The sequence below is a fragment of the Ptychodera flava genome, chromosome 12 (assembly GCF_041260155.1).
Source record: "Ptychodera flava strain L36383 chromosome 12, AS_Pfla_20210202, whole genome shotgun sequence".
In the NCBI taxonomy this organism is placed as follows: domain Eukaryota; kingdom Metazoa; phylum Hemichordata; class Enteropneusta; family Ptychoderidae; genus Ptychodera; species Ptychodera flava.
This window is the reverse complement of record NC_091939.1, coordinates 30,757,318-30,785,038: the sequence shown is the minus strand read 5'-3', so window position 1 is coordinate 30,785,038 and position 27,721 is coordinate 30,757,318. Positions and strand designations below refer to the sequence as shown.

The 27,721-nt window shown below is 37.1% G+C and overlaps 2 protein-coding genes across 6 annotated transcripts in view; one reads left to right on the top strand and one right to left on the bottom strand.

The window, feature by feature from the left end:
* On the top strand, positions 1-5,672 carry LOC139146334 (uncharacterized). Its single transcript, XM_070717740.1, has 5 exons — positions 1-157; positions 1,651-1,788; positions 2,352-2,468; positions 3,879-4,032; positions 5,316-5,672. The coding sequence occupies exons 1-5, from the start codon at positions 71-73 to the stop codon at positions 5,411-5,413; spliced, it is 594 nt and encodes a 197-aa protein (XP_070573841.1). The 5' UTR covers positions 1-70; the 3' UTR covers positions 5,414-5,672.
* A 14,959-nt stretch (positions 5,673-20,631) lies between these two features.
* LOC139145614 (uronyl 2-sulfotransferase-like) overlaps positions 20,632-27,721 on the bottom strand; it is a 34,822-nt gene continuing 27,732 nt past the window's right edge. For 3 of the 5 annotated variants that reach the window (XM_070716877.1, XM_070716878.1, XM_070716879.1), the window contains exons 6-9: positions 27,538-27,673; positions 26,645-26,742; positions 25,869-26,026; positions 20,632-21,104 (exon numbers count right to left, since the gene is read on the bottom strand). In XM_070716877.1, coding sequence (XP_070572978.1) covers positions 20,908-21,104; positions 25,869-26,026; positions 26,645-26,742; positions 27,538-27,673 — 589 coding nt within the window. In that variant the 3' untranslated portion in view covers positions 20,632-20,907. Of the gene's footprint in view, positions 21,822-25,137; positions 26,027-26,644; positions 26,743-27,537; positions 27,674-27,721 lie in introns of all 5 variants that reach the window. The other 2 variants (XR_011554979.1, XR_011554980.1) reach the window with 1 other exon arrangement.

The window sequence follows — 27,721 nt, the reverse complement described above, 5'->3', positions numbered from 1 at the left end:
GCGTTTTCATCACACAACCTTGCCGAGGGACACAGCTTTGATTTGAATCGCACAGAAGCAGCCGAATAAGATGAACAAGTTGGTGATCATAGTCGGAAGTCTGTTCATTGGCGTGGCTTTGTCCGCCCCTGCAGATCCTGCTCCGAAAGACACCCAGGTATTCATTTATATTCTCATTTTTTTCATCTGACATACATCAATGGCAGTGGAGCCTCATGGAAATATTCGATGTCCACAGTATGAAATGGAATGTGAATCTCCATAATTTGAAAACGCCTAACATGTTCAGTATTTGGCAGGTGCCGCCAACTGGTAGATTTCGTCAGTTTCGCAAAATCATCACAAAACATGTTTTGAAGGCTGATATACCGATTTTACTTTTTTTTGACCTTGACCTAAAATTTGGAGGGGAAATTAGAGCTGTTCGTAACTGCCCTCCCACTAGCATACACGGGAAAAATTCCCTCCCACTGAATTTTGACGCCCACTGCCCTCCAGTATCTATGGTCTGACCGCTCCCAACAGCCCTCTCCCCATACTGATATTCCTCATTGCCAACTTAATGTCCTCTAGGCAATCAAAAACAGTGCAAACCTAGAAAGCAGCTAGTACTATACCTTAGAACATTGCGCCCCTCTAAGTTAGGCGCTTATATCTCCCCACATGTTCTATCAAGCACGACTTTCCCCTCCCTCTCCGTATTTTCCGTTACCCACTGTCAAAAATTTTCTCCCCGCCCACTGAAAAAATGAAATTTCTTCCCCGCCCACAGTTAATACTGACTTTTTCTCCCACCCGCTGATTAGTTTTGAAATTTGCCCGCCCGCTGAAAAATTGCGCACGAACACTTTTTGCACGAACAGCTTAGTTGGTGGCACCTGATTTGGGTATGTATAAGCACCTAAAGGATTGAAGGCGACGATAGTTTTATGAACATGTTTTACTTAAATAAAGGGACATTTCATTTCTAGAATATTATCAGTAGTATTGCAAGTTTTTCGTTGTCACCTAAATTCTATTCCATTCTTGTTTTTAGTTTATAATTGTCAGTCGAGCATTTTGTTATCATTGGAAAAATTGGTCGGTATTCTCTGCAATATTTTTTGCGATTTTAGTTTTTAAAAAAAGTACTTCTCTGAATGCGCTTGTCACAAGTCGGTTTCCAAGGGTACTGCCAATGAGTTGTGAGACAACTAGCCGTCCCGTGGTTCATTGCACCGTTGCTCAGAAGTGTATAGATCCATTGCGTGGGCATAGTTCGCCAGATTTAATTAAAACTGATCAATGTGCGACTCTAAACGCTGTTATTGTTATCATACATCTATATTTCACTTTTCTCGTCAAGAGGGAGAAAAGTATTCCTGCCGATTTTTAGTTTTGATAGTTATTTCTCATGTCTCGGATACCAACCAATCTGCTAAAATCAAACCGGCCATCACATTCCGAAGGCCACAAAGATTTGTTGAACTTGACAATCCGCAAGTTTTGCATCGTGAATGTCTAGTCTTAACGTTTTCCGTTTGGTACATTTGTAGTATTAACACTGTTGATGTAGAGTATGTTTTTTAAATATTATTTTCGATACCTTTTTTGTATCATAATCGACCCATTTTCGGTATTGTTCTCCATTCTGTAATTTTTGTTTCACAGAAAAATGCGTATTCCGTTAAAGTTAGTGCACATGGTGTCGAGAGAGAAGACACAATCATCATTGATGAAGACAAAAATGTAGAAATATTCCAAACTGTTAATTCCGACGATGCCGAGATTGTTGAAGATTTTGATGCGGTAAGACGGTCTTATTCAATGATTATTTTAATCCAGTGTTTTGAGGGAAATATGATGATAGAGTCTAGCTTCACAATCGAAATCTGAGACTGTGCAGTTTCTTTCGTTTCTCTGAACAGTGCATCAAAATTTATGGAGTTGAATGCAAAAGTAAGATTGTCGGAGTCATGTTTCTACGCTTGGATAGATAAAAGACACAGCTCTTTAATGTCAAAATATCTCTACCACCGTGCATGAAGCATGGCAATCGCTGCCAGTTCGACCATTTTGAAGGTACCTTCAGATCTGCTGTATTAAACTTTGGAGATGAAGACAAACTGCGGATAACAAATTAGAAATTTCCCAACATTTTTCATTAGTCCACGCAGGTCTATTGTTTGAGTTCGTTATATGTTATTTATATCGTTATAGAATATTTTTATCTCATAAAAACTTAGTTAGCGATGACTGCCGTAAGTTTGAAAAACTTTCATCAATTTCTTTTTACAAATGTTCTTAAATTCTTTACATATAGTGCTAAAGCTTTATATTTTAACATCTACTTAATTCGAATTCCGCTGCAGGAACTGGAAGGCATAATCCCAAGGAATGGTGACTCGTGTTACGTAAAACCGTTGAACAGTGGCGAGAGCGTTCCACCAGCTGAGTTGAAATCGAGGCTTGAAAGCGCCGGCTCTGAGGTGAGGCACTTCTCAGTTCGGTATCGGGTCTCGAAGTTGTGGTGATAGGCCTAACAGAAAGAAATCATTATTTTCGTGTCCAATAAAACGAATTCAATGTATTCAATGCAGGGTTTTGTATCCACCTCAGAAAATGCCTCATGATAAAATAGACTGTGTCTGTTTCAAAATCGTATATATCTTGGAACGTTACTGAACTTTATCTAAAAATCAGTACTGTACTGTACTGTACTGTACTGTACTGTACTGTACTGTACTGTACTGTACTGTGCTTTACTGTACTGTACTGTACTGTACTGCACTGTACTGTACTGTACTGTACTGTACTGTACTGTACTGTACTGTACTGTACTGTACTGTACTGTACTGTACTGTACTGTACTGTACTGTACTGTACTGTACTGTAATGTAATGTACTGTAATGTACTGTACTGTACTGTACTGTACTGTACTGTACTGTACTGTAATGTTCTGTACTTTACTGTACTGTACTGTACTGTACTGTACTGTACTGTACTGTACTGTGCTGTACCGTACTGCACTGCACTGCACTGTACTGTACTGTACTGTACTGTACTGTACTGTACTGTACTGTACTGTACTGTACTGTACTGTACTGTGCTTTACTGTACTGTACTGTACTGTACTGTACTGTAATGTAATGTAATGTAATGTAATGTAATGTAATGTAATGTAATGTAATGTACTGTAATGTACTGTAATGTACTGTACTGTACTATAATGTACTGTACTGTACTGTAATGTAATGTACTGTACTGGAATGTACTGTACTGTAATGTACTGTACTGTGCTTTACCGTACTGTACTGTACTGCACTGTACTGTACTGTACTGTACTGTACTGTACTGTACTGTACTGTACTGTACTGTACTGTACTGTACTGTACTGTACTGTACTGTACTGTACTGTACTGTACTGTACTGTACTGTACTGTAATGTAATGTAATGTAATGTAATGTAATGTACTGTACTGTACTGTACTGTACTGTACTGTACTGTACTGTACTGTAATGTAATGTACTGTAATGTAATGTACTGTACTGTACTGTACTGTACTGTACTGTACTGTACTGTACTGTACTGTACTGTACTGTACTGTACTGTACTGTACTGTACTGTACTGTACTGTACTGTACTGTACTGTACTGTACTGTACTGTACTGTAATGTAATGTAATGTACTGTACTGTAATGTACTGTGCTGTGCTGTGCTGTTCTGTGCTATGCTGTGGTGTATTTTGCTCTAGTCTACTCTGCTCACCTCTACTCTTCTCTACTCTACTCTACTCTACTCTGCTCTACTCTACTCTATTCTACTGTGCTGTATTGCTGTTTCAAGTTTCCGTGAAAGCTTCATGTTTTAACAAATCATTCAATGTTGTTGATCCAGAATGCCATGCAAGAACAAGGAGACAAAGATGATAACTTGTACGTACTTGCTGGTGGTCCAATCAAAAACCGAGCTGTGGTGGGTGAAACCATTGCTGAGAAATGTGAGGGGAGGAACATTTATTGGCTGACTCTTGCTGAAGACGTGCCCACAGGTAAGTAGCTCTGGGTACTGTATATAAATGCCTAACTGCTAGTCCAAATGCTCTAAAACTGTTGTCGAGATAGCTTTAGCCTCGCCATGCTGAACTCAAATGGATCAAATTAGCACTAGATTTTGTCCGATCTTTGCGTTAGCTAAAATTAAATATTAAGTGCTAGGTATTTGTTTTTATGAGACAACCGATTGGAGGAGGCCATAATCAATGTGATAATTGGAGTAAAACATTTGCATGAAAGTGCATGCCAATATTCGGTTGATTGACAGTTTGAAATATTGTTTCATGGTGGCGTGATAATACCATGTGTACATTCTATGCATTACTTCATGTAATTCCCTCAATGTTTGTTTTTACGCTCGATCTTGTGCGCTTGCAAAATGTCATCTTGTGCGAAAACAAAGTATGGGCAATTAGTGACCAACGGCCAATGCAAATTTACTGACAAGGCTTGTTCAATCATATTCATTCAACTACATGCAACGCATTAATTATGTCGCGTCAGTAGACAAGTCTAACCCAGAACCAGAAGAGAACCTTTCGGAAATCAATGTGATTGCCTGTGAGTTTTTTACTTCAAACTTATTTTGATATCCAATAGAAGTCAAGTCACAGACAAGCAGCCCATCGCATTATTTAAGGCGCTTACGCACCTGAAATTTTGACTTGTAGCATAACTATTTTGACGACCGTGACTATCTCACCAGTCTTTAAAAATACCAACAAATCTGACATTGATATTTGTACATACCGTAAATACCTAAGGGGTGTCAATGCAACGTATCGTCACATGCAATTGGAGGATTGCTACGTGGGGAGGGGGTGGAGGTGGACCATGGGATCTTTTAGCACCGCATTCTCCTTTTTAAAGTTTGAATTGCGAGACCAATAATAAAGCATGACAAGAGTCAGGATGAGAAAAATCTTTCAAAACAAACATTCGGTCCACAGAGGGAAATTCTTCACTTTTATGGGTCATTTGATGGAATATGTTCACCTCATTTCAAAACGCGTGTGTCCCAGTTTTCCTTTCCCATCAGCAACTGAACATGAAATGTCGAAATATTTTTGCTCTGCAAATTTTGTTCAAATGCATTTAAAGTGTATTTGAATGCGTTCACTGAGGGACACTCCCTTCTAAGTCGAATGCCCTACCTTCCCCCTGTAACGAAAAAAAAATGTCGATATCATGAAACGTGGCCAATGTATGAAAAGATAAGGGTTACTGTCCTCGCTGTCTCTGAAATAAACTAGTTTTGGTTCACTTTCACCACTACCAGGTCGCGCAAAACGAGGTTGTTACGTCTACTATTGTGTGAATACCTACTTGGGTGGCGGATGGTACCGCAAAGAATGCTGGTTAATAGGCACCTGTTGAGTACAGCGAAACTTCGCCATACAAAGCACACCAGAGTGACCATTTTACACTGTCGCTGAATATGGAGAGTGTAGTTGGACAGTCTGTGTGTCGGCTACATCCCTTGGCTTTTGAATTATTTGTATTTTAACTAGAAATATTTGCAACATAGTAAGCGCTCGTCTTCTTTTCAAAGTGTAAAATCATATTTTTCTTGTGTAATTCAGCATTCAATGTTATAGCAATATTCCTGCAATAAAGCAATGTTTATCAATGTAAATGACTCGTCTCCCTAGTTTCTATGTATTCGTTGACAACCTCATAAGATCACACTTTTTATCGCCGCCAAAGGAGGGCATTGTCTATGGTTTTATGACAGTGTCACTGAAGACGGTTTGTTTTTCTTTCCGTGCAAAATAGATCGCATAAAAAAAAAGTTGACCATACCAGCATCACACGCCTCGTCGACCTTCAGAAACAGAGAATCTAAGCTAAAGTATGGTAACAATAGTTTAATCGAAGGATAAAGGGGTACCTATTTGGGTTAGAAAACCTCAAAATATCACATTTTACACGATGGATCACTCCCGATTTCCTCCGGTCATCCCGTCTCTTGAGATCTGAAGTTCCAATATACAGGCACCAGTGGACACACGCGTTGCAGTGCGAGGAAATCGCGCCACCAACGTTTATTCGTGGCTTTATCTGATTTTGAGCTGATGTTGACTATCTATATCTCTACATTTTCACTCACACTGGCTTAGTATTCAAACAAACAAATATGGAATTTTAGACCCCGTTTCCTGCAAAATTTGTTTGATCTGCACCGGAAGCCAACAAAGATATTCATGGAAAAGAGTGTTTATAGAAACAAATTTGTGAACGGACGAGCCCGGAGACGCCGGGCCAGAGAGCGAACACTAGCGATCATCAGCGAGGAAAACTCGCTCTTCATCCATATACGGGCAACTTTTCAAAGGTGGAGGACGGGCATAGATTGTAATTCGCTGGTTTCTGGAAGTTTAACCGATAGGATTGTTTAAATAATTTGCACACAAGATCGCAGTCGGGAGCTTCGTAGTGAAAAGAAAGAAGTTACGAGTTTCTTAGTGAGCGTTAAGTTTATAATAACCCACAAATTCAAGGGAAGGAGGACTATCTGAAATTTGAAAACTTTAAGGCAGTATGCGCCTCAAAATGAAAGACTTAAACTTTTGCTCAAAATTTTCTCAAGGAATCTTTAGACCATACTCTTTCAAAGTCAAGAACAAAAATCACCGTGCAAATTTTGATACTATAGAAACAAATGACCCAAGATTTACCGATAGTTGAAATTCAAAATGGCCACCGTCCCTGAGTTAACTCTTCGGAGAAAAATAAAATTTTCAATTTTCAAAAAACTAAGATGGTGAAAAAACTTACACCAAGAGCTTTAGAATGAACCCCCACAAGTTGTAGATCAGAAAATAATTGTAAAAGTTTGTACGAATATCTGTCCCCGAGGTGCATTTCCACCTCAAGAGGGCACTCTTATTCACATTGCATTGAGAGGGTAACTTGATTTTCAAAAGTGTGTTCTCTGTCAAAAGAGCTAAACAAAGACTTGTCGTTTGATTCAGAAGTCTAGTTTGTGCTTATGAATGGCTGCGAAATTGATGTCAAAGTTTGATTCAAGGAGACGCACAAAACTTACCTTGGAAAACAATAACAGGCTAATATAAAGGTATGTTTGACTTTGTTTGGCATTGGCAACGAAAGTGCATGCAATTACTTGTATCTTTCTTTCAATCGATAAATATGTACTGTTGTATCAGCTACGGTAGGATTCACAGTGTTGCGACCAGAATATCAGTATAGTCAAGACATAGGGTGAGATTGCAGTTATACAAATAATATACTAAGCATCTTAATACTCTCTCTCTCTCTCTCTCTCTCTCTCTCTCTCTCTCTCTCTCTCTCTCTCCTCTGTGATGAATTGGAGGTCGAATGAAAGAATATTCCTAGCACAATCTTAGAAAACTGAAAATAATGCAACACCCTTCAGGTGGCTGCAGGAGAGTCACATGGTTCTAGATATGTACGCAGATGCCAGCTCGTTCAATTGGGCCGCGGTATTACAGGCACACTTTGAAAATCCACGGGTAGTTAGCGATTATTGGGACGCGGAGTGGATGTTGAAGCCAATAGCAGAAAAAGAAACGGGGGCGCTAGCTAGAGCGATAGTTGCAGTCAGACCGCAGCTCACAAATTCTGGAGTAGATGTATACTCGGACTCAGCTGTACTTGTGTACGCATGGAATAGTGGTTTCCCTGGCTCTAAATCGATTCAACTGAACGAGCTACTAAAGAAAATTGTTCTTTCTGTGTACGGTATTAAACACGCATGTTGAATCTGACGCATGTTAAATCTGGAAAGAATTTAGCCGATGAACCATCTAGACAACTCAGTTTCTTGCCCATGATCATGAATTTTCATTATCATTACTCTTTGATATTTCATCGTCTCTTGCGTGGCATGTAATATCAGCAAGGCTATATTTACTCCAAGTAGGACCTCAGTCTAGACGACATCCAGGGCAATCGGACTGTGTCAATTACAGATAGAAGTTCAAGTATCGCCCATTTCCTACGATGGAAAACCACAGCTCGTTGGTACATATCATTTCTTATGCGATTTATGCACCTGTTGTATAAACTCAGATATTGGTCTGACAAAGACATAGAGATATGTTGACCAATCACAAACATATCCTTAGGATTAGGTTGAGGGCAGCCATTCGACGAATCCAAACTGTTTTAGATTACATGTATTATGTTCCAGATACACACTTCATCGTTTCCGAGAAACCCAGTATAATGTTACCTTTTTATGTTACAAAGACTTCAAACATCTGCAGAAAGACAACATGGATATGATATATGGAATTTGTTTCGATTTTCGTAATAATTGTGCACTTAAAATAATGCGTTTATTTAAATCGAAATCGAAGACTCTCTCCCGTCAAGGTGTCAGTAGCAGCTTCACTCCATTTAATCGACGCAGAGACAAGTTAGTATGGAAAGCTGGGGACCCTTCGGTGAAAACTGAGAGAACAGTTGGGGCGAAATGTCTGTGACGTCGTAACCCGCTCAATGAAAGATCACCGTACTTAGATGTGAATTACGTCAAATGACGAGGCTAAAAGTAAAACAACCACCTAACATGTAAGATGCTGGCCGCCAACCCTTGACTATTTCGTAGGTTGTGTTTGGTTCGACCATCACAAACAACAGATTCCGATATCGCTAGTTGCGTTTTTGCGTCTAATCGAACGACTTACAAAAATGTCGCCCACGCATTTTCCGAAGTTTAACTGTTTTCAATGGTGTAACTTGTATTGTGAGGTATTATGCACAGTGCGATCTTAACAAAATCTGACCCATGAAAAAAATTCGTATAATTATGGACAATAAGCAGCAACTCGAAACCATGGATACCAGCGCGCTCAATGCTACCAACCAAAATCTGCACAATCGACGCCGAAATCCACTCAAAGTAATCTGTTTATTTGAAAAGAGCAAACCTCTAGGATTACTGTACTGGTCTCGTCGCATCACAGGCGACCCAAGTATTACTGAGTTTTTCACACTGTTTTCTCTATCATTTTCTCTTCTTTCTTTATGCTCTGGAATGATCGGAATAAATAAAATAAATGGTTTATATAACCTAACCTAACCTGTGACCCTTTATTTATTTTACACTCCATTACAAGGACGTATATCTCTCATACACACATGCTGTAATTAATTAGTCAACACAACTAATTATGCTAATCGGTGGACTTATCAGGGATTTTACGGGTTGGTCAACATCGCGAAAGATAGGAATGGTTCCTTTTTCATTAACATCACTATCTTTCCGATGTTGACCAAACTCTGATAAGTCCACGGATTAGCATAATTAGTTGTGTTGACTAATTAATTACAGTATGTGTGTATGAGAGATATACGTCCTTATAATGGAGTGTAAAATAAATAAAGAGTCACAGGTTAGGTTAGGTTAGGTTATATAAACAATTTATTTTATTTATTCCCATCATTCAGATCATGAGGAAAGAAGAGAAAATGATAGAGAAAACAGTGTGAAAAACTCAGTAATACTTGGGTCGCCTGTGGTCGCATCGGAACAAGTAATGTCATTGGCCAACTACAAATGTAAAGACTTGTCTAATACAGAAATATACAAATGGATCAAATACAAACTACCTTGCCAGACCACTGCGGGTCTCTGACATCATAGGGCGAATATTCGGCGCTTTACGAGAGCTTATCTCATAGGTGGAAAATCTTTATGTACCAAACGCACACCACTTGCATCGAAAAGAAACTGACCAATCAGGGGTAGTTTTGCAAGACTGTTCTCACAGATATTGTTACGAAGTACACGCGTCTCTGATAGATATGCACTGAACGAGAGACATACCGGTACGTACGTACTTGCATAATTTATTGTTCCAGTGTCATCAGAAAATGTCGAAGACATGATAGTTTATTCTTCTCTTAATTTAAGCGATAATTTTCACGGTGGAGATGACAGCAAAGGGCATCACAGCTGAATTCATGAAGGGGATAACCTATCAATCAAACAATGAATGCCAGGGAATTTTCAAAAGAGTCTTTCTTGTATACATATACATGTGGTTTGCTGACCTCACCGATCACTCCAAGTTACACTGACGAAACAAACCAAAACAACACACCCCTGTCCGGTGGACGCGCAACAGTTTGAAAATATTGAACCCCTGATCTTGCAGTTGTATATCAACATATCACACTGCCCTCTACGGTTATATAGTGCATAGACTTTGATATAAATTTTTCCCCTCCGTCATCAATTACAAAACAGACAGTTTTCAGACTTTGTCGTTTTATGGCGTGGTTTTCACAACGAAAAGCATCTTCACTTTTGGATGCGCGTCACTTGTTCAAGCTGCAGAGTTTAATTCAAAACAACAATTCCCATCCCTGTCCCAGCCGAAGACAAAACCCCCAAAAGACTTGAACTTACTAAGGGACTGGTCAGTTTCTTCGACCGGAGAGGGGCGGTGGATTATGTTTTGCCAAGTGGCTGATACCCCCAACTCCAACTATCGATATATATTGATATATTCAGTCATTCTGTGTTTTAATGAAATAGTTTAAGGCCCGATAGCTGTATCTTTTATCATTATTTTTTTTTTTATTTTACTTCCAAACTAAAACAAGTTCATGGGAATGTACTCATTGAGGGGTCTTTATACAGGTAGAATAAACTGTCCACTGTACGTGACTACATGTGCAATTTTAAGCAAGATGAATAATAAATGTTTGCCCAAAGATAAAATGGCGCCCTCGTGCAAATAAAGCAAAAACACAGTCCGCAGTGCATATATGCATTGGAATCTTCACAGAAACAACAGAGTTGTCCAATATAATGCATATATTGCTGAATGTTTTCCACTGGGACACCATATGCTATAGCGGGAAACCAAATAACGGTTAAAATTTAAATTTACTTGTCCAATTTTTCAGTGGTAAAAGACTATATCTTTTAAATCTGTAGAATTTAAAGAAAACCATAGAAAATAGAAAGGCTTTTTCAGATCGACAAGTTTCAAGAGTTACAGCTACAGGGGCTTTAACATGTCAGTTATAAGATCGAAATTTCAAAGTTTCAATTTCAAAGTTTGAATACAGTATTTTAAATGAGCTGTGAATGTATTTAACACTTTCTATGCATAACCAGATGTCCAGAACTGTTGTATATAAATATATGTCAATCATTAATAACAAAAGATCGACAGAACAGCAGTAAATTAAAATAAAACTTTAATGGGCCATGAGACTTGCCCACCATCCAACTGGTAGCCATCTCCTGCGAAGCCATAGAGAGCCATTTCTATAGGTTGCAGCCATATCTGATGTACGCAGTGTCTTAGAGGATCTTTTCTTTTAACGCTGAACCCATAAAAACACAGCTTATGATGACAAAAATTACATTTAGTCATAAAAACCACCTGTTTACTGAAAACCTGAGACTCAAAGGAATATAGTTGCATCAATGAGAAAATCTTGTCATTTTTCTCCTTCTGAAATATGTCACTGTATCAAATGTATTGTGAAATATTAGGCCTGTTTTCTTATACTGAATTCTTATAGAATTTGCCATACTTTTCATATGAACCGCAAATTTCATAATGATTATTTTAGTACGCTTTGCAAAACAGACTTTCTATTTGCAAATATACAGATATCTCTGATGCGCCTGAAGGGTGAGTCGAAACTGTAACTGAATGATGCAGTTTGTGGCTGGTATGATGCTTTGCATAAGAGACTTTTAATTTGCAAGCATCCAGATATCTCTGATATATATCTCTGATATATTAACCCTTTAAGCGCCTAAGTCAGTTTTTCTCACCTGTATCATTTATAACCCAGACAATCTTTTTTTCAGATTTCCCCCAAATTTTGATCAAAAACTATAGACAATGAAAAGCGATGTCATTTGGTCCAAAATTGTCAAAAAATTAAGAAAAAAAAATCATGAAAATTGGTAAATTTGTTGCACTAAAATTTTTGGTGGGAAACTATCACAGCACTCAAAGGGTTAAATTATGCGCCCGAAGGGTACGTCGAAAACTGTGACTGAATGATGCAATTTGTAGCTGGTATATAATACAATGGTGCTTTGCAAAACAAACTTCCAATTTCCAAACATCCATATATCTCTGATATATATGTTTGATATATTAAAGTTACACGCCCGAATGGGCGCTCCGAAATATGCAACTGAATGATGAAATCTGTGGCTGATATGATGTATTTAAAGCAAGGCTGACCCCGTGTTGTAATTCAAACATAGGGCCAATGTCCCTGAAGCTACTATAGACATAGATACAGAATTAAGTATATCCTGACTGTATGAAATTATCTCACTAAGGTCATCCTAGGGACCTGTTAATCAAATATTAAAGCTGTCTGACCAGCGGTTTTGAAAAAACAAGCGACCCAACAGTCGACAGAACTCTGTTGCGTTATGTAGAGAATAACTTTTTGTGACACATGTAATTGATGAAGAAGGTTGATATCTTTGATAGCTCATTTCAGGATGGCCTGACCAAAAATGGCAAAATTAGCTGCAAAAATACAAAATTGATGATTTCATCATAATATCAATATATTAACATTAAGATTAAGCCTAGGAACCTGTATACCAAATATATAAAGGCTATCACATGAGTAACTTTTGAGAAACAAATATTTTGACGAAAACGGCAAAAATTGACCCAAAAGTACAAAAATTGAAGATTTCATCCAATTTCACTATATCACACCAAGAGAACCCCTAGGAACCTGTATACCAAATATCAAAGGCGTCAGACAAGTAGTTTTTAAGAAACACATTTTTCGACCAAAAATGGCACAAATTGCACCAAAAATACAAAATTGCAGATTTCATCATATATTCAATATATCATATTTAGTTTATCTGTAGGAACCTGTATACCAAATATCAAAGCTGTCAGACGAGCGGTTTTGATGAAATAAATTTTTGACCAAAAATGACAAAAAAATCCTAAAAAATACAGATTTGCATATTTCATCACAATTTGTACAAATCCTAGTTGGGTTATCCCTAGTAGGCGAGCGGCAGACACACCCATTTTTCACACTTAATGTACCCACCTTACATACGGCCACATCATACATCATTTGAAAGCTTATTATCTCTACTTCAAGAAAATTGACGATGTGGAGCTGCCAAGTAGGGCCATAACCCCCTAATTTGCATAATTCACATGGGTACCAAATTTGCATAAATGTGATATAAATTAGGAAATTCATTGTTAACTTCTCTAAACATACTTTTAAACTATTGAGTGATACATCAAATGAAAGGTATTTGCATGTAGAATACAAAATTGATATCCAAAAAGATATTTAAAATGGTTTTACTGAAATATTTTCATATTAAAACTGAAAAAAATATTGAACCCTTTTGAATAACAATATCTTAAAAATTTGAACACATACAGCCTCATCATACAGCCACATTATACATCATTTGAAAGCTTACTATCTCTACCTGAAGAAAATAGACAACATTTAGTTGTCAAGTACGGCCTAGCCCCTAATTTGCATAAGTCCCACAGGTACCCAATTTGCATAAATGCGATTAATATTAGATATTTATTATTCACTACTCGAAAAATACTTTTAAACTATCGAGTGATATATCAAATGAAAGGTATTTGCATGTAAAATACTAAAAAGACATCAAAAATATATTTAAATTCATTTTACTGAAATATTGTCATATTTATATTGAAAAAATATTTTCCCCTTTTCAATAACAATATTTAAAAAAATTTAATACAAAAAGCCAAATCTTACAGCATCATCATACGTTATTTAAAAGCTTACTATCTCTACTTCAAGAAAATTGACAATGTTGAGCTGTCAGGTACGGACGTGGCCCTTAATTTGCATAATTTACATGGGTACCCTATTTGCATAAATGCGATATAAAATTAGAAATTTATTAACTACTATAAACATACTTTAAACTATCGAGTGATATATCAAATGAAAGGTATTTGCACGGAGAATACAAAATGGATATCCAAAGAGATATTAAAATGATTTTACTAAAATTTTTTCGTACTAATGTAGAACAATATACTTTCCCCTTTTTTAATAACGATATTATAATAATTTTAACACATAGAACCGCATCACACAACCACATCAAATGTTATTTGAAAACCTAATATCTCTGCCTCATGAAAAAAGACGATATGCAGCTGACAAATAGCACTGTAATGATTTAATTTGCATAATGCAAACGGGTACCTAATTTTCATGAATACAATATAAAATTAAAAAAATCAATTGTAAAGTACTCTAAACTTACTTTTCAACTATCAAGTGATATATCAAATGATAGGTATTTGCATGTAGAATAGAATCATGAACTCCAAACGTGTATTCAAAATATTCTTATTGAATATTTTTAATCAAATCGTAAACGTTTTGACTAGTTTATAATATTCAAAATATTGTGTACTAATAACGAATAATGCTAAAGTTTTGGGGATAAATATCTGAATTTGTTTTGCAATTGATTTTTTGTTTATTAAGGATACGAAAACTTGAACATTTTCCTGTCTAATTCCCATATAGCTGAACAACAAGAATACATAAAACCAATTGGAACTAATTTGGGATAATTGGGTCTTCATATTTTGCAAATTTTCTAAAGCGTGTTTTGTGCTCTATAGTTGAGTGTTGAAATATAACAAGTTACTCTTAAAAACATTACAAGTAAAAAGAAAAGCAGATGAGCTTAAATTTGCAAATTAAACCGACATTATTTAACCATCCAATTATCCCAAATTAGTTCCAATCTTGTTATAAATAGCTGTGTGTTGAATGACCCTCTTTTATTATTGATGTCATTTTTGTTTCAATTTCTCTAAAAATCTTGTTTGATGGAGACATCATTGGTTACTACATCTGTGTTACATCTGTATTTTCAGTTCAGTTATGTGGAATATGTAGACGGAAGGCACCATGTTTCATTTATCGTATTTATTGTCATAAAATGAAGGAAAAGCAACTCAACACACCGTTCATATCTTCGTTGTTTGCATTTTGTGTATGATATTGTGTATATTGTCAATTATGTTTGGCTGTTTTATATAAAGTGTTAATTAGCCATGGCGATTATTCTAGTTAAGAGTAAAACACTAGCACCACTAACAAGTTGGTACCTTATGCTAAAAATACAAGTAAACAAAATGACGCCCACGAGGAAAGTTCGTTGGCCGCCCAATTATAAGTGGATGATGCAGTCCAACCTTTCACAGATCAAAATTCATTGACTATTTTCTCAAATAAATCGTGAAGAAATAAACAACATGCATCAAAGATACGACTGATTTTACACGAAAAATTGAGACAATAAAAGTTCCGGCCAATGCGACATTGGTAACACTAGACATTGTTTCAATGTACACTAATACAACGCACAATGAACCAATGGAATCAGTCGACAGAGCATATCAGGAAAGATCATCAAATGGTTGCATAATCAAACAACCAACAACAAAATACATGATAGCTATGCTGAAAATAATCTTGGAAAACAACACTTTCAAGTCAGCAGTGAATTTTACCCTCATGTATTTGGGTGCGGTACGAGATCTCCAGTTTTACCAGAAATTCCCGACATTACATTTCACAAGACAAAATGAGAATAATTCAGCAACACACTGAACAAATATCGCTTTGACTGAGATTCAGAAACGATGTATGATTCTCATTGGAACTCAACACGAGCTTAATGAATTCATATCAAACATGAAAAAATGCATCATACTTTCAAATTTTGAAAGCTCTTCTCAAGAAACCATATCGTTGGACCTCATTATCTATAAAGATCATCGGTGCAACAAAGAGAACATTCTCGACTGCAAAACACACACAAAACCAACAGATACATTCTAGTTCATGCAACCAAACGGCAATATTCAAGGGTCTTCTTAAACGCGAAAAATTACGATACGTTAGAACAATCATGCAAAAACAAGACAACACAAAATTCAAGATATTTTCAAGATAAAAGTAATGAAATGCGACCAAACGATTCTAAATCTTGTTAAATTATTACTAACTTTGGACAATCGGATGACATTTAAATGTTATTAAATTTTCATTAAATTAATTTCAAATTTCCTTGGAATCGTAAATAGTATAAGGGAACCAAAACATTTTCAGGTCCCCTATATGCTGATCAAAATCTCCAAGTACCCCTCTACAATCTCCCAAAATTTTCGAATCCAACCCGAATTCCTCTGCCTCTCACCGTTATTTGTGAGCGTAGCCTAATCACATACATATGAAACGGTAATATAAGCGTTACGATGATGCCAAACATCACAAAACCTACAACAGTCCGATCTCCGATTCAAATGAGCGTACACAAATACAGCCTGAACGAACAGTAGACATCCTAGCTTCCGTACTTGAACAAACTGAACTTTCAGTGGAACAACTCGATTGGTAACACCTACAATCATTCAATCAGTGCACATGTTTCACCAAAAGAAAATGAAGGACTGATGAAGACAACTCAGTACTCTCAAAAGGTAGCATCAAAGGATCGCAGTGTCACATTAGTCTTGCTACCCCATAGGGCAGAACACGTAGATTAGGGTTGCGTCTCGCCATGGCAAATCAACACTATACATAAAACGGCCAAACATAACATAATATACACTTACAATATACTCATGTACCGTACACAAAATTCAAACAACTAAGATATGAACGATTTGCAGAGCTGCTTTCTCTTATTACATGTCACCAATTGTGTCTGCTGTCGAATTAATCTTCCCTGCACAGACCTTTGTTCCTGCCAAGGCAGCGATAACTGTGGCAACCCTTTTACTCATGACAATGCTGGTGAAGAAGAGGATGATGAATTCCTACAATTACTAGATTTACTGGAAATGACATGAATGATTTGGATCATGAATCATGCCATTACTTTGACTGTAGCTTACTCTGACACATTGTTTCAGCTACAAAGCTACATTGCAACAACTACAATAGTGTCTTTCGTGTGGATCTTTTTGTTGCATTGATACTTAAATTAATTTTTTTAAATACCATTATTAAAAAGAGGAAATATTTATTTCGACAGAAATATGAAAATATTTCCATAAATTAATTTAAATATCACTTTGATATCAATTTTGTGTTTTACATGCAAATACCATCACCACAGACCATATATCACTCGATAGTGTAAAAGTGTGTTTAGAATAGTTGACAATGAATTTCTAATTTCATATCTCATTTCTGCAAATTGCTTACCAGTGTAATTTATGGACATAAAGGGGTACGGCCTTCCTTGATAGCTCCACATTGTCAATTTTCTTCAAGTAGATATAATAAGTTTTCAAATGACATATGATGTGGCTGTATGATAGGACTCTATGTGTTAACATTTTTAAAATATTGTTATTCTAAAGGGGAAAATATTTTTTCGATATAAATATGAAAATATTTCAGTGAAATCCATTTCAATATCTCTTTGAATATTCATTTTGTATTCTACATGTAACTACCTTTCATTTGATATATCACTCGATAGTTTAAACGTATGTTTAGAAAAGTTAACTATAAATTTATAATACTATATCGCATTTATGCAAATTGAGTATGCGTGTTTATTATGCAAATTAGGGGGTTATGGCCCGATTTGGTAGCTCCAAATTGTCAATTTTCGTGAAGTAGAGATAATAAGCTTTCAAATGACGTATGGTGTGGCTGTGTGTTGTTGCTGTATGTGTTAAAATTTTTAAAATATTGTTATTCAATAGGGGAAAATATTGTTTTCCATATAAACATGAAAATATTTCAGTATAATCAATTTCAATATCTCTTTGAATATCCATTTTGTATTCTACATGGAAAGACCTTTCATTTGATATATCACTCAATAGTTTTAACGTATCGTTAGAGAAGTTAACAATAAATTTCAAATATTATATCGCATTTATGCAAATTGGGTACCCTTGTTAATTATGCAAATTAGGAGGTTATGGCCCTACTTGGCAGCTCCACATCGTCAATTTTCTTAAAGTAGAGATAATAAGCTTTCAAATGACGTATGATGTGGCCGTATGTAAGGTGGGTACATTAAACTCCTAAAATAAGGCCCTTTTTGTGGATTCGCCGCTCGCCTATAGGGACCTATACACCAAATATCAAAATTGTCTGACCAGCGGTTATGAAGAAGAAGATTTTGTACCAAAAAACGCCTTTTTGGCGCTAATTTGCATATTTTCAACAATATAAAAAAAAAAAAAAACAGTTTCTCAAAATCATATTTTTCATCTACACAACAAATATCAAATCAGTAAGTACTGCGGTTCTCAAGTTATTTGAGTGGACGGACGCCTCACAAACGGACATACATACATACATACATACATACATACATACATACATACATACATACATACATACATACATACATACATACATGCATGCATGCACGCACGCACGCACGCACGCACGCACGCACGCGCACACACACACACACACACACACACACACACACATACATACATACATACATACATACATACATACATACATACATACATACATACATACATACATACATACATACATACATACATACATACATACATACATACATACATACATACATACAGACTGACTGACTGACGACGGACGCCGGACGGATACCCATCCCAATAGCTTCTATAGACTATAGTCTATAGTAGCTAAAAACACACTGATACCCCCCCCCCATTTCAAAAACATGGTGACCCCCATCAACAAACCATGGTGACCCCCCTGAATCCACCCCTCCAGTTCGAAGAAACTGACCAATCCCTAATATCTACTTCGATGGGTGTATTATTTTCATTGATTTAAAAAACACTACACTATTACACACTTGTTGGGTATGTTCTGCATGGAATATTAACTCCTCTCTGTTTCCCATTTTCCTTACAACCTTCGGAAAGAGTTGATCATAGATCTGGCGTGACGATAGCCCACTCTGTCATCAGGACAAGGTTGGAATGTGAACCCCACACATCTTGAAATAGACGACGGGAACCCGTATTAGTTTCAGATAATGTCCTCGGATGTGAAACTCACCAGCTTCCTCCATAGCGACTGAATTCGATACTGGGAAAAAGCGATTGAAATATACTACCTAAAACATTACAAATTTGTGACTTTTGGCATGAGACGTCCATTCGACACTTCCCAGACGATCTTTTTTTAGTCTGCAAAATTTGATTTGTTCCCTAATAGTTCCTGGGCCTCCCTCGGTACCTACAGTTGGTTATTAGGAGCGTTCACTCAACATCTTGCCGTAAGTCAGCCCTAGGGCCATCAATTAATAGTGAAATTATCAGAACCATCTGTAATTCGAAGGAAATGGATATAATCGGATCGTTACTGAGACACCCTCATAAATTTAAAACATAAACACGCTCTTTGCTCCTTTGACCGTACTGATTGCGGCTCGTATTACATTTCAGAAGTCGAGACTCGCTCCAAAGGCAAGGAAACGATAGGTCTCAATCTTGGGGAAAACGCATTATTGGAGGAAAAAACAATTCCTCGGGGTTATACACGCTTCTAAGATAGGAAAATTTTAAACTTTACCTCCGTAATATTCTTTCGTAATCAAAATCAGGGTCTAATGGAAGCTTAAAGATTTGAAGAACAAATTACCGAAATTTGAAGTTCAAAATGGCCAATTTGTGTTAACTTACTTTGAAGGTAAACTTGTATTTTGGCTTTTCACATAAGTCCATCTATCAAATTCGTATAGCGCCAAATATCCAAAGTTAAACGATGCTCAGTGGCGCTTAGAGTTGCAATGAAAATGGTATCTGGAAGCTTCACTTATTCCCAAGGCTTTTAAATGATTTCACAGTAGAGACAGTAAGAGAAGTATCGTTAAACTTTAACAGTTGGAGCAACTATTCCGAACTCTGGGGTGAAAACTCTATTCCGATTATTTTCTCGAGTTCCTGTCGCCGCTTATGCATTTATTGATTATTCATCCCATTATTTCATATATCTAATATCTATCTAATATAATCTAATCTATCTGTCTATTTATATATCGTGATAAAGCGGAAACTTAAGTGGCTTTTGACATTTCGAAGTTCCAGTGTCTTGGCACATTTTGTAATACTAAGACACTGAAACATTGCTGGCCATCTTGGCAGCTAAGGCATGATAGCTGGAGGCGATGATTTTTTTTCAGAGCTTCGTGAAGCGGAAATACATAAGGCTGAGTTTTGGCGAGAATGTGAAATAAGTTGTGGTCTGAAAATGTCATCAAATTGAATTTAAGCTTTATACAAGTCATGTGCCTTGAAGTTTACGTGATGTAAAGCCAGCGAATTCGTGTTAGAAGTTAAATCAAAACCCTAAAACACTGCAGTGCACCGCAGTTTGCCTTGACAACCTCAAGTCCGGTATTGAAAACTAGAAGCAGTACTCAGAACAGTCTAATAATTTCGTGGAAATAATGTTACTTATTCCGCATTTGGGTTTATTTGTTCGTGAAAATACATAAAATAATGCACGGTGAACATATAAAACCCTACGGACACATACCACACAATTGGTATACAAAAAATAGGACACAAAAATGAGCGATAAATTATAAAACTTTATTCAACTCTTCCACATATGGAAGTCAAATTTCCCTTGTATGACAAGAGTTGGATCACCTGAGATTGCCCCCAAATAGTTTCACCGTTGCCGCCTAGTTAAAATCACTATCAAAAGAACCCAACACCTACACCGCTAATAGCGTTCAAATTCTGTGTTCACAATTGCCACTCCCAATCTGTGTAATTGATGCTGCATAGTCACGATGTCAAACAGTGGAGCTTCGGGTCACTACACACTTGTAGCTTACGTCATCAGTTTTTTTTGCCTGAGGCTGTTCTGTTGGTCCCCGACGATGACGGCGCTATGCCATATTTGGCTTTCAATGAGTAAAACCTTTGTTTGATGAATTCATAAAATTCGTTTTCAAGAGCAAGTCTTTCATTCATAATTTCCTCTACTAAAGGCGAAGGAGGAACTTTGCCTTTCGTTTTCGTACTGATTATTGCACCTGAAATAAGAAAGGGAAAAAAATGAAAATAGCAAGAACACTGGTTAACGCTTAAGTTAGATTAGATATAGTTTGATGCATATTTAATTATTTTAGTTCTGTTTTAAAGGAAAGAGGGGTCGGAACTGCTATCAAAGGTCGTATGGGACCCATACGGCCAATGCGAACACAGTATGTTTTGGCGATTGATGAAAGTTAAATCGCGTTTGTAATTATGTATATCGTAATATATAAATCTTGAATTATGTTGACGCGATGCATCGTGCATGAAATACTAGTACGTCGCTAGCAAGCAAGAAAGTCGCACAGGCGCAGTTCCGTCGATCGCTTCCCTTTAAAAGTATACATGTTTTGTTATAGTTTAACACTCAGCTCAGCTCAGCTCATGTTGACATGTCTAGAATTCAGCTTGTCAACAAAGTCTATATATGTGACGTCCAGTTTTATTGTTCACGACTAAACCTTTATCCATGACAACATTGCATGTTGTACACTTGTATATGGCTTCATGTTTACGTGGCCAAAACTTTGTCTTGTACTAAAAACTTTATGGAGAAGAAAAATATCCGCTTGATATCTGCATCAAGAATCAAAAGTAACAAGTGTTGTCTCTTTGGAGAAAATACTTAGACAAGGTCAAATTACGGACAATGCCGACGTTTCTTGGACTCGGTGAAATATACCAGGAAGATGCGATATGTGTTTGTAATACACTACCTGGTGGCCCCTACACGCCACGGAACTCTACTACTTTTGAATATAAACTCTAATTTTTCTTGTCAATATCTTTAATATTTGTAAGAGATTTTATTTCTCCACCGCAAACTTTTAATTTTGTACGGGCAACTTTATCTTAACATTATCTTAACTTTAACTTCTCGAAAGTAGTTTTAGTTTTAACAATAAACAAAATATGTTTCTCAAAAGTATTTTTATTTTGTAAACAAACGTAAAATTTTTTCAAGATAACAAACTCCCCTACACGTCATGGAAATTTATTACTTTTGAACATAAACTCATATTTCTTGACAATATATTTAATATTTGTAAGAAATTTATTTCTCCACAGCAAACTTTTATTTCTGAACGGGGAAACTTTATTTTTGGGTAAACTGTTTTTAAAAACTTAACAAAAACACTTTAACTTTTAAAAAAAACTTTACTTTGAACAAAATATTTGTTTCTGAAAAACGTTTTTTATTTCGAAAAGAAGTAAAAATTGTTCACAGCAAGAGTTTAAGATTTTGCTAAGCGCGAACTGAGTTACTTAAATGACATAACCTTATGTTTTAGAGCAGAAAACTTAAATTCTTAAAGAAAAGTTTTATTTTTCAGGAGTAAAATTAATTTCTTTATGGAAAAAAGATTTTCTCAGAGCAGCAAATTGAAATATAGTGAATAAAACTTTTTTCTCAATGGACAGAAATTATTTTCTGAAGACAACAAAATAATTTTTTCAAGATATATTTTCTACATATGAGTGTGATTTAAGAATTTGGTAAAACTGAACTGAGAAAGAACGAAAAAGGAAGGATGAAAAAGTCAAACTTACTTTTCTTCAGAGCGAAATTTATTTCTGAGAGGAGAAATATTTCATGTGAGGGCGCAATTACCTATAATGCATAGCAAACTCTTTCTAGCGAGAGTGAACATATTTTTGGGAAGAGTAAAACATTTTTCCGACGAGCAAAACTTTATTTTAACGGCGGCGGAAGTTTAAGTATCCCACCATGCAACACCCAAGTGTGATGACCCAGAGTCTCCGAGTTGGTAGCCGGTATCAGACAGTTCGTGTTCGTGTCGGCTACATGGACGATCTGCTCTCCGAGACAACCATGACTGACTTCATCAGCGATACGGGCACGTCCGCCCGGCCCTACCCTGCCTGCGTACGATGCTGTGTGTTGGGGCTGTATAACGCCGGGAACTCACAACATCGTACACAGGGCTACGGGCACGCGGGTCAGTTGCCACTTGTCTGAGTCCCCGAAGAACGGTTTTATGTTTGAGTGATTCGTCCTGACGGCAGACGGTGTGCGACGGGACCGCATTGGGGTTCTTCATTAGCTCTGCATTGCATAGCCCTGCGTACACGGTACAGGTCTGTACGCAGGGCTATGCATAGCAGGGCTGTGTGTTACCGGCGTTATACAGTCTCCCACCACATAACACCGGTAACACACACAGCCAATGTGTGTGATATTCATTTTTTCTAAGAGGAGAAGCCAGATTCGTAATTTATAGAAACTGAAAGTGAACCGAGCCCGCCAGATTTGACCACAGTCGCGGACTGGTTTTGACTTTCACGTGTTTTGCGGGGTCAAAAACGTGAAAGTCAACCAGCCCGTAAAAGGCATATCCCGTCCGAAAACACCACAGCTGTGGACCCACAACTACTGTATTGAACCACGCTCGACTGTGGTCAAATCTGGTGGGCCAGGTTCAGTTTCAGTCGAAGACTCTATCAATTACGAATCTGGCTTATAGAAAAGATGACTATCACACAACATAACATTAACAACACAGAAACTGATGAAGGAATAGCTCTGCATGGCAGGGCTGTGTGTTACCGGCTTTATGTGGTGGGAGGCCGTATAACGCCGGTAACACACAGCCCATGCAGAGCTAATGAAGGAACCCAATGCGGTCCATCCCGTCGCACAACGTCTGCAGTCAGGACGAATCACTCAAACACAAACCGTTCTTCGGGGAATCAGACAAGTGGCAACTGTTGAACTGACTCGTTTGCGTGCCCGTACCCATAGCCCTGCGTACGATGCTGTGTGTTCCCGGCGTTATACGGCCCCAACACACAGCATCGTACGCAGGCAGTGTAGGGCCGGGCTAGCTGCAGTACAGTACGGCAAACCGTCCGACCCAAATACCCAGGTAAAACCTCGAGGTACTGTACTGCAGCTAGGGCCGGGCTAGCGTGCCTGCATCGCCGATGAAGTCAGTCATGGTTGTCTCGGAGACTCTGGGTCATCAAACTTGGGTGTTGCATGGTGGGATACTTTAACTTCCGCCGCCGTTAAAATAAAGTTTTGCTCGTCGGAAAAATGTTTTACTCTTCCCCAAAATATGTTTACTCTCGCTAGAAAGAGTTTGCTATGCATTATAGGTAATTGCGCCCTCACATGAAATATTTCTCCTCTCAGGAATAAATTTCGCTCTGAAGAAAAGTAAGTTTGACTTTTCATCCTTCCTTTTTCGTTCTTTCTCAGTTCAGTTTTACCAAATTCTTAAACCACACTCATATGTAGAAAATATATCTTGAAAGAATTAGTTTGTTGTCTTCAGAAAATAATTTCTCGCCATTGAAAAAAAAGTTTTATTCTCTGTGTTTCAATTTGCTGCTCTGAGAAAATCTTTTTTCCATAAAGAAATTAATTTTACTCTTGGAAAAATAAAACTTTTCTTTAAGAATTTAAGTTTTCTGCTCTAAAGACATAAGGTTATGTCATTTAAGTAACTCAGTCGCGCTTAGCAAAAATCTTCAACTCTTGCTGTGAACAATTTTTACTTTTCGAATAACGCTTTTGAGAAACAAATATTTTGTTCAAAGTTAAAGTTATTTTTTTAAAGTTAAAGTGTTTTTGTTAAAAGTTTTTAAAAACAGTTTACCCAAAATAAAGTTTCCCCGTTCAGAAATAAAAGTTTGCTGTGGCGAAATAAAATTTCTTACAAATATTAAATATATTGTCAAGAAATATGAGTTTATGTTCAAAAGTAATACTTTTCCATGACGTGTAGGGGAGTTTATCTTGAAAAATTTTCACTTTTGTTTTACAAAATAAAAAATACTTTTGAGAAACATATTTTGTTTATTGTTAAAACTAAAACTACTTTCGAGAAGTTAAAGTTAAGATAATGTTAAGATAAAGTTGCCCGTACAAAATTAAAAGTTTGCGGTGGAGAAATAAAATCTCTTACAAATATTAAAGATATTGTCAAGAAAAATTAGAGTTTATATTCAAAAGTAATAGAGTTCCGTGGCGTGTAGGGGCCACGGTATGTGTTTGTAATACACTACCTGGTAGAAATCTCGAGCGACTGATCGACAGAAGGTTACATTTATTTGTGCTGAACATCAACTGACTATAAGCACAACTCATTACACGGCAGTAGTCACATATGCGCGAATAAAAACCAATAAAAAGGAAGTAAAGGCGATGAACGCATAGAAATTGCTTTCAGCAAACAGTTATACCTCGGAATACATGATATTTAAGTACGTGTCGTGCGCACACATCGAAGAACAGATCAGTATGTACATACAACAAGAAATTTGGAGAATGTGCTTTTAGTGTTGCAGCTTCATATCCTCTGGAATTACCTCATTGTCTTTTTACCCGCATTTTTATTTCTTTATATAAACCATACCAGGCTTAGGGTCTTTGATAACGTTTTATATTTTACATGGATCTCGACGCTGTATGAATACATTATTAACATTTCATTATTGAACGTAGGCCTACACATACACATTTACTTACCTACCTCTACCTACTTACATACCATATATAGCTATCTAGCTTCCAAGCTTCCTACCTACCATACTACGTAATTACATACATAAATACATACATATATAAATGCATATATAAATACACACACACACACACACACACACACACACATCCATCCATCTATCCATCATGCGTGCAGATTTCCCTCACATGATTCAATGGGTCCGGAGAAGTAGCCACGTGACCCATCAGGTCGATACACATGCAAGAAATGACATGGCAGATGACACCTTACCTGGAGTTTTGTAGATTTCAAGAGCTCTGTTAAAAAACCGGGGGAACATTATTTCAAGAAGTTTCAGCGTATCTTCGAACTCCTCACTAATACCAACAAACGTGAAATATTTGATTACATTTTCCTTCGCCGTCTCCAGTGCCCATCTCGACACATTTCTAGAAAGTGGACAAAGAAAAATATTCTGTCAAAGAAGCGTAGACTGTATAGCGCAGTTAACGTTAACTTTGTTATTTTACTGGTTTCTTTCTCTTTATCCCCCCCCCCCCCCCGCCATCTCCCCCTTGAGTTAACAAAACTTGACCAACGTTGGCGAACGTATAATTACTTTACGGTAGAAAACGTTGCTCTAATCAATTCACCAGTGCGAAGAAAGAAAGAATGCGTTATCGAGTCAGAGGTGAGATAATTGTGGACAGAATTGCGAGATTGCTATCACTACATCATCATGGGAATATGCCCTGAACGATAATATTAATATTCTCTCTCTCTCTCTCTCTCTCTCTCTCTCTCTCTCTCTCTCTCTCTCTCTCTCTCTCTCTCTCTCTCTCTCTCTCCATGGCAAAGTACGTTGTTTATTTCGAACAAGTTGCTTCTAAAAATTCCGAATAGACTGGAGACAGTGACGTTATTGACAAATCAAACCGCACAATAAAAGACAAGGAACTTCACAGGACAATTTAAATCTTACAGGATTCCTGTGTGGATGGTCAACAGACGCATGCGTCAAAGGTGTCATCAACAGTGAAAAAGTCCGTGTCAAGTGACAGACTCACCTGCAAGCATGAACTTGTCCGCAGAAGTAGGGTATGATAATGAACGTTGAACTACTTAAACACTCGTTTCTATTCAGGAGCACACAGTCGTCAAAAGTCTAGGACAAGGGTTAAAACATAGACGAATTAGAAAGTGCCACTGGCCAATTTAAATGCATATAAGCAAGTGATATCTAGTAAGGTATCTGTCATGTGAATATTCAATCACCATGTAGTGTTTACATGTGACATGTTCAGGTTCAAGCACGAATAGCTGTTGAGGCGTCTACACTTGCGTGAGTATGAATAACGTTCATGACGTTGATTGCTATGAATTGAATGGACGATATAGCGATACCATCTCTAAATACCGTTACAACAATCGAGATTCACTATTTTCGTTTTTCTCGGGTCAGCATCTGAACAGTGGTTTGCGCAGTAAGATCAGATGTGTTTTGTGAAAATTACGGAGGAAAGCGGGTTTTTTGTGAATATTATGCAGGAAAGGGGAAATACTGTTTTAAGTGAAAAATATAAAGACGGTGTCACCCGAAGGGTGTAAAATTAAGAAATTTTCCAATGCAATATACTTGATTAATTTATTTTTGCCTGAAAATAGTGATGGCGATTTTTTTTTCAATTTCTTTCGTTTAATGTGGTTTACATAATGATGGATAGTTTCTCTTACATTATGTGATTAGGTCATTGCTCTGTGTATCACAATTTTTGAGTAGTGTGAGGAGGAAAGATTTCACCATCGAACAAACGCAAAAATGATGAAGCCAGCAACGACTGCATTCAGCAATTTATAAGTATTACTATAAAAAACTGCAAACTTTGTGAATATCAAAAAGAACATCCGAAATCCAAATAACAGGAGAACATTGGATTGCTTATTTTAACAGTTGACTCACTTCATATTTTCCCTCTCCGGGGAAATTCTTGGTGTCGTTTTTGTCGTCACCGAATCTCTTGAAGTAGTACTCAGACACCAATCTATTCAGAGGCCGCCGAACTACGTTTATGTAAATAGGATTCTTGTGACCAAACCTGAAACAAGAGAATGATGCAGTCCTCAATGTTGGTAGGGGTGGCACA

What these genes read in the sequence shown, in the direction of transcription:
- LOC139146334 (XM_070717740.1), top strand. Translation starts at nt 71, where the DNA reads ATGAACAAGTTGGTGATCATAGTCGGAAGTCTGTTCATTGGCGTGGCT. An exon ending in CTGCTCCGAAAGACACCCAG is followed by an intron (nt 158 to 1,650) that starts GTATTCATTTAT and finishes TTTGTTTCACAG; the next exon opens with AAAAATGCGTATTCCGTTAA. An exon ending in TTGTTGAAGATTTTGATGCG is followed by an intron (nt 1,789 to 2,351) that starts GTAAGACGGTCT and finishes ATTCCGCTGCAG; the next exon opens with GAACTGGAAGGCATAATCCC.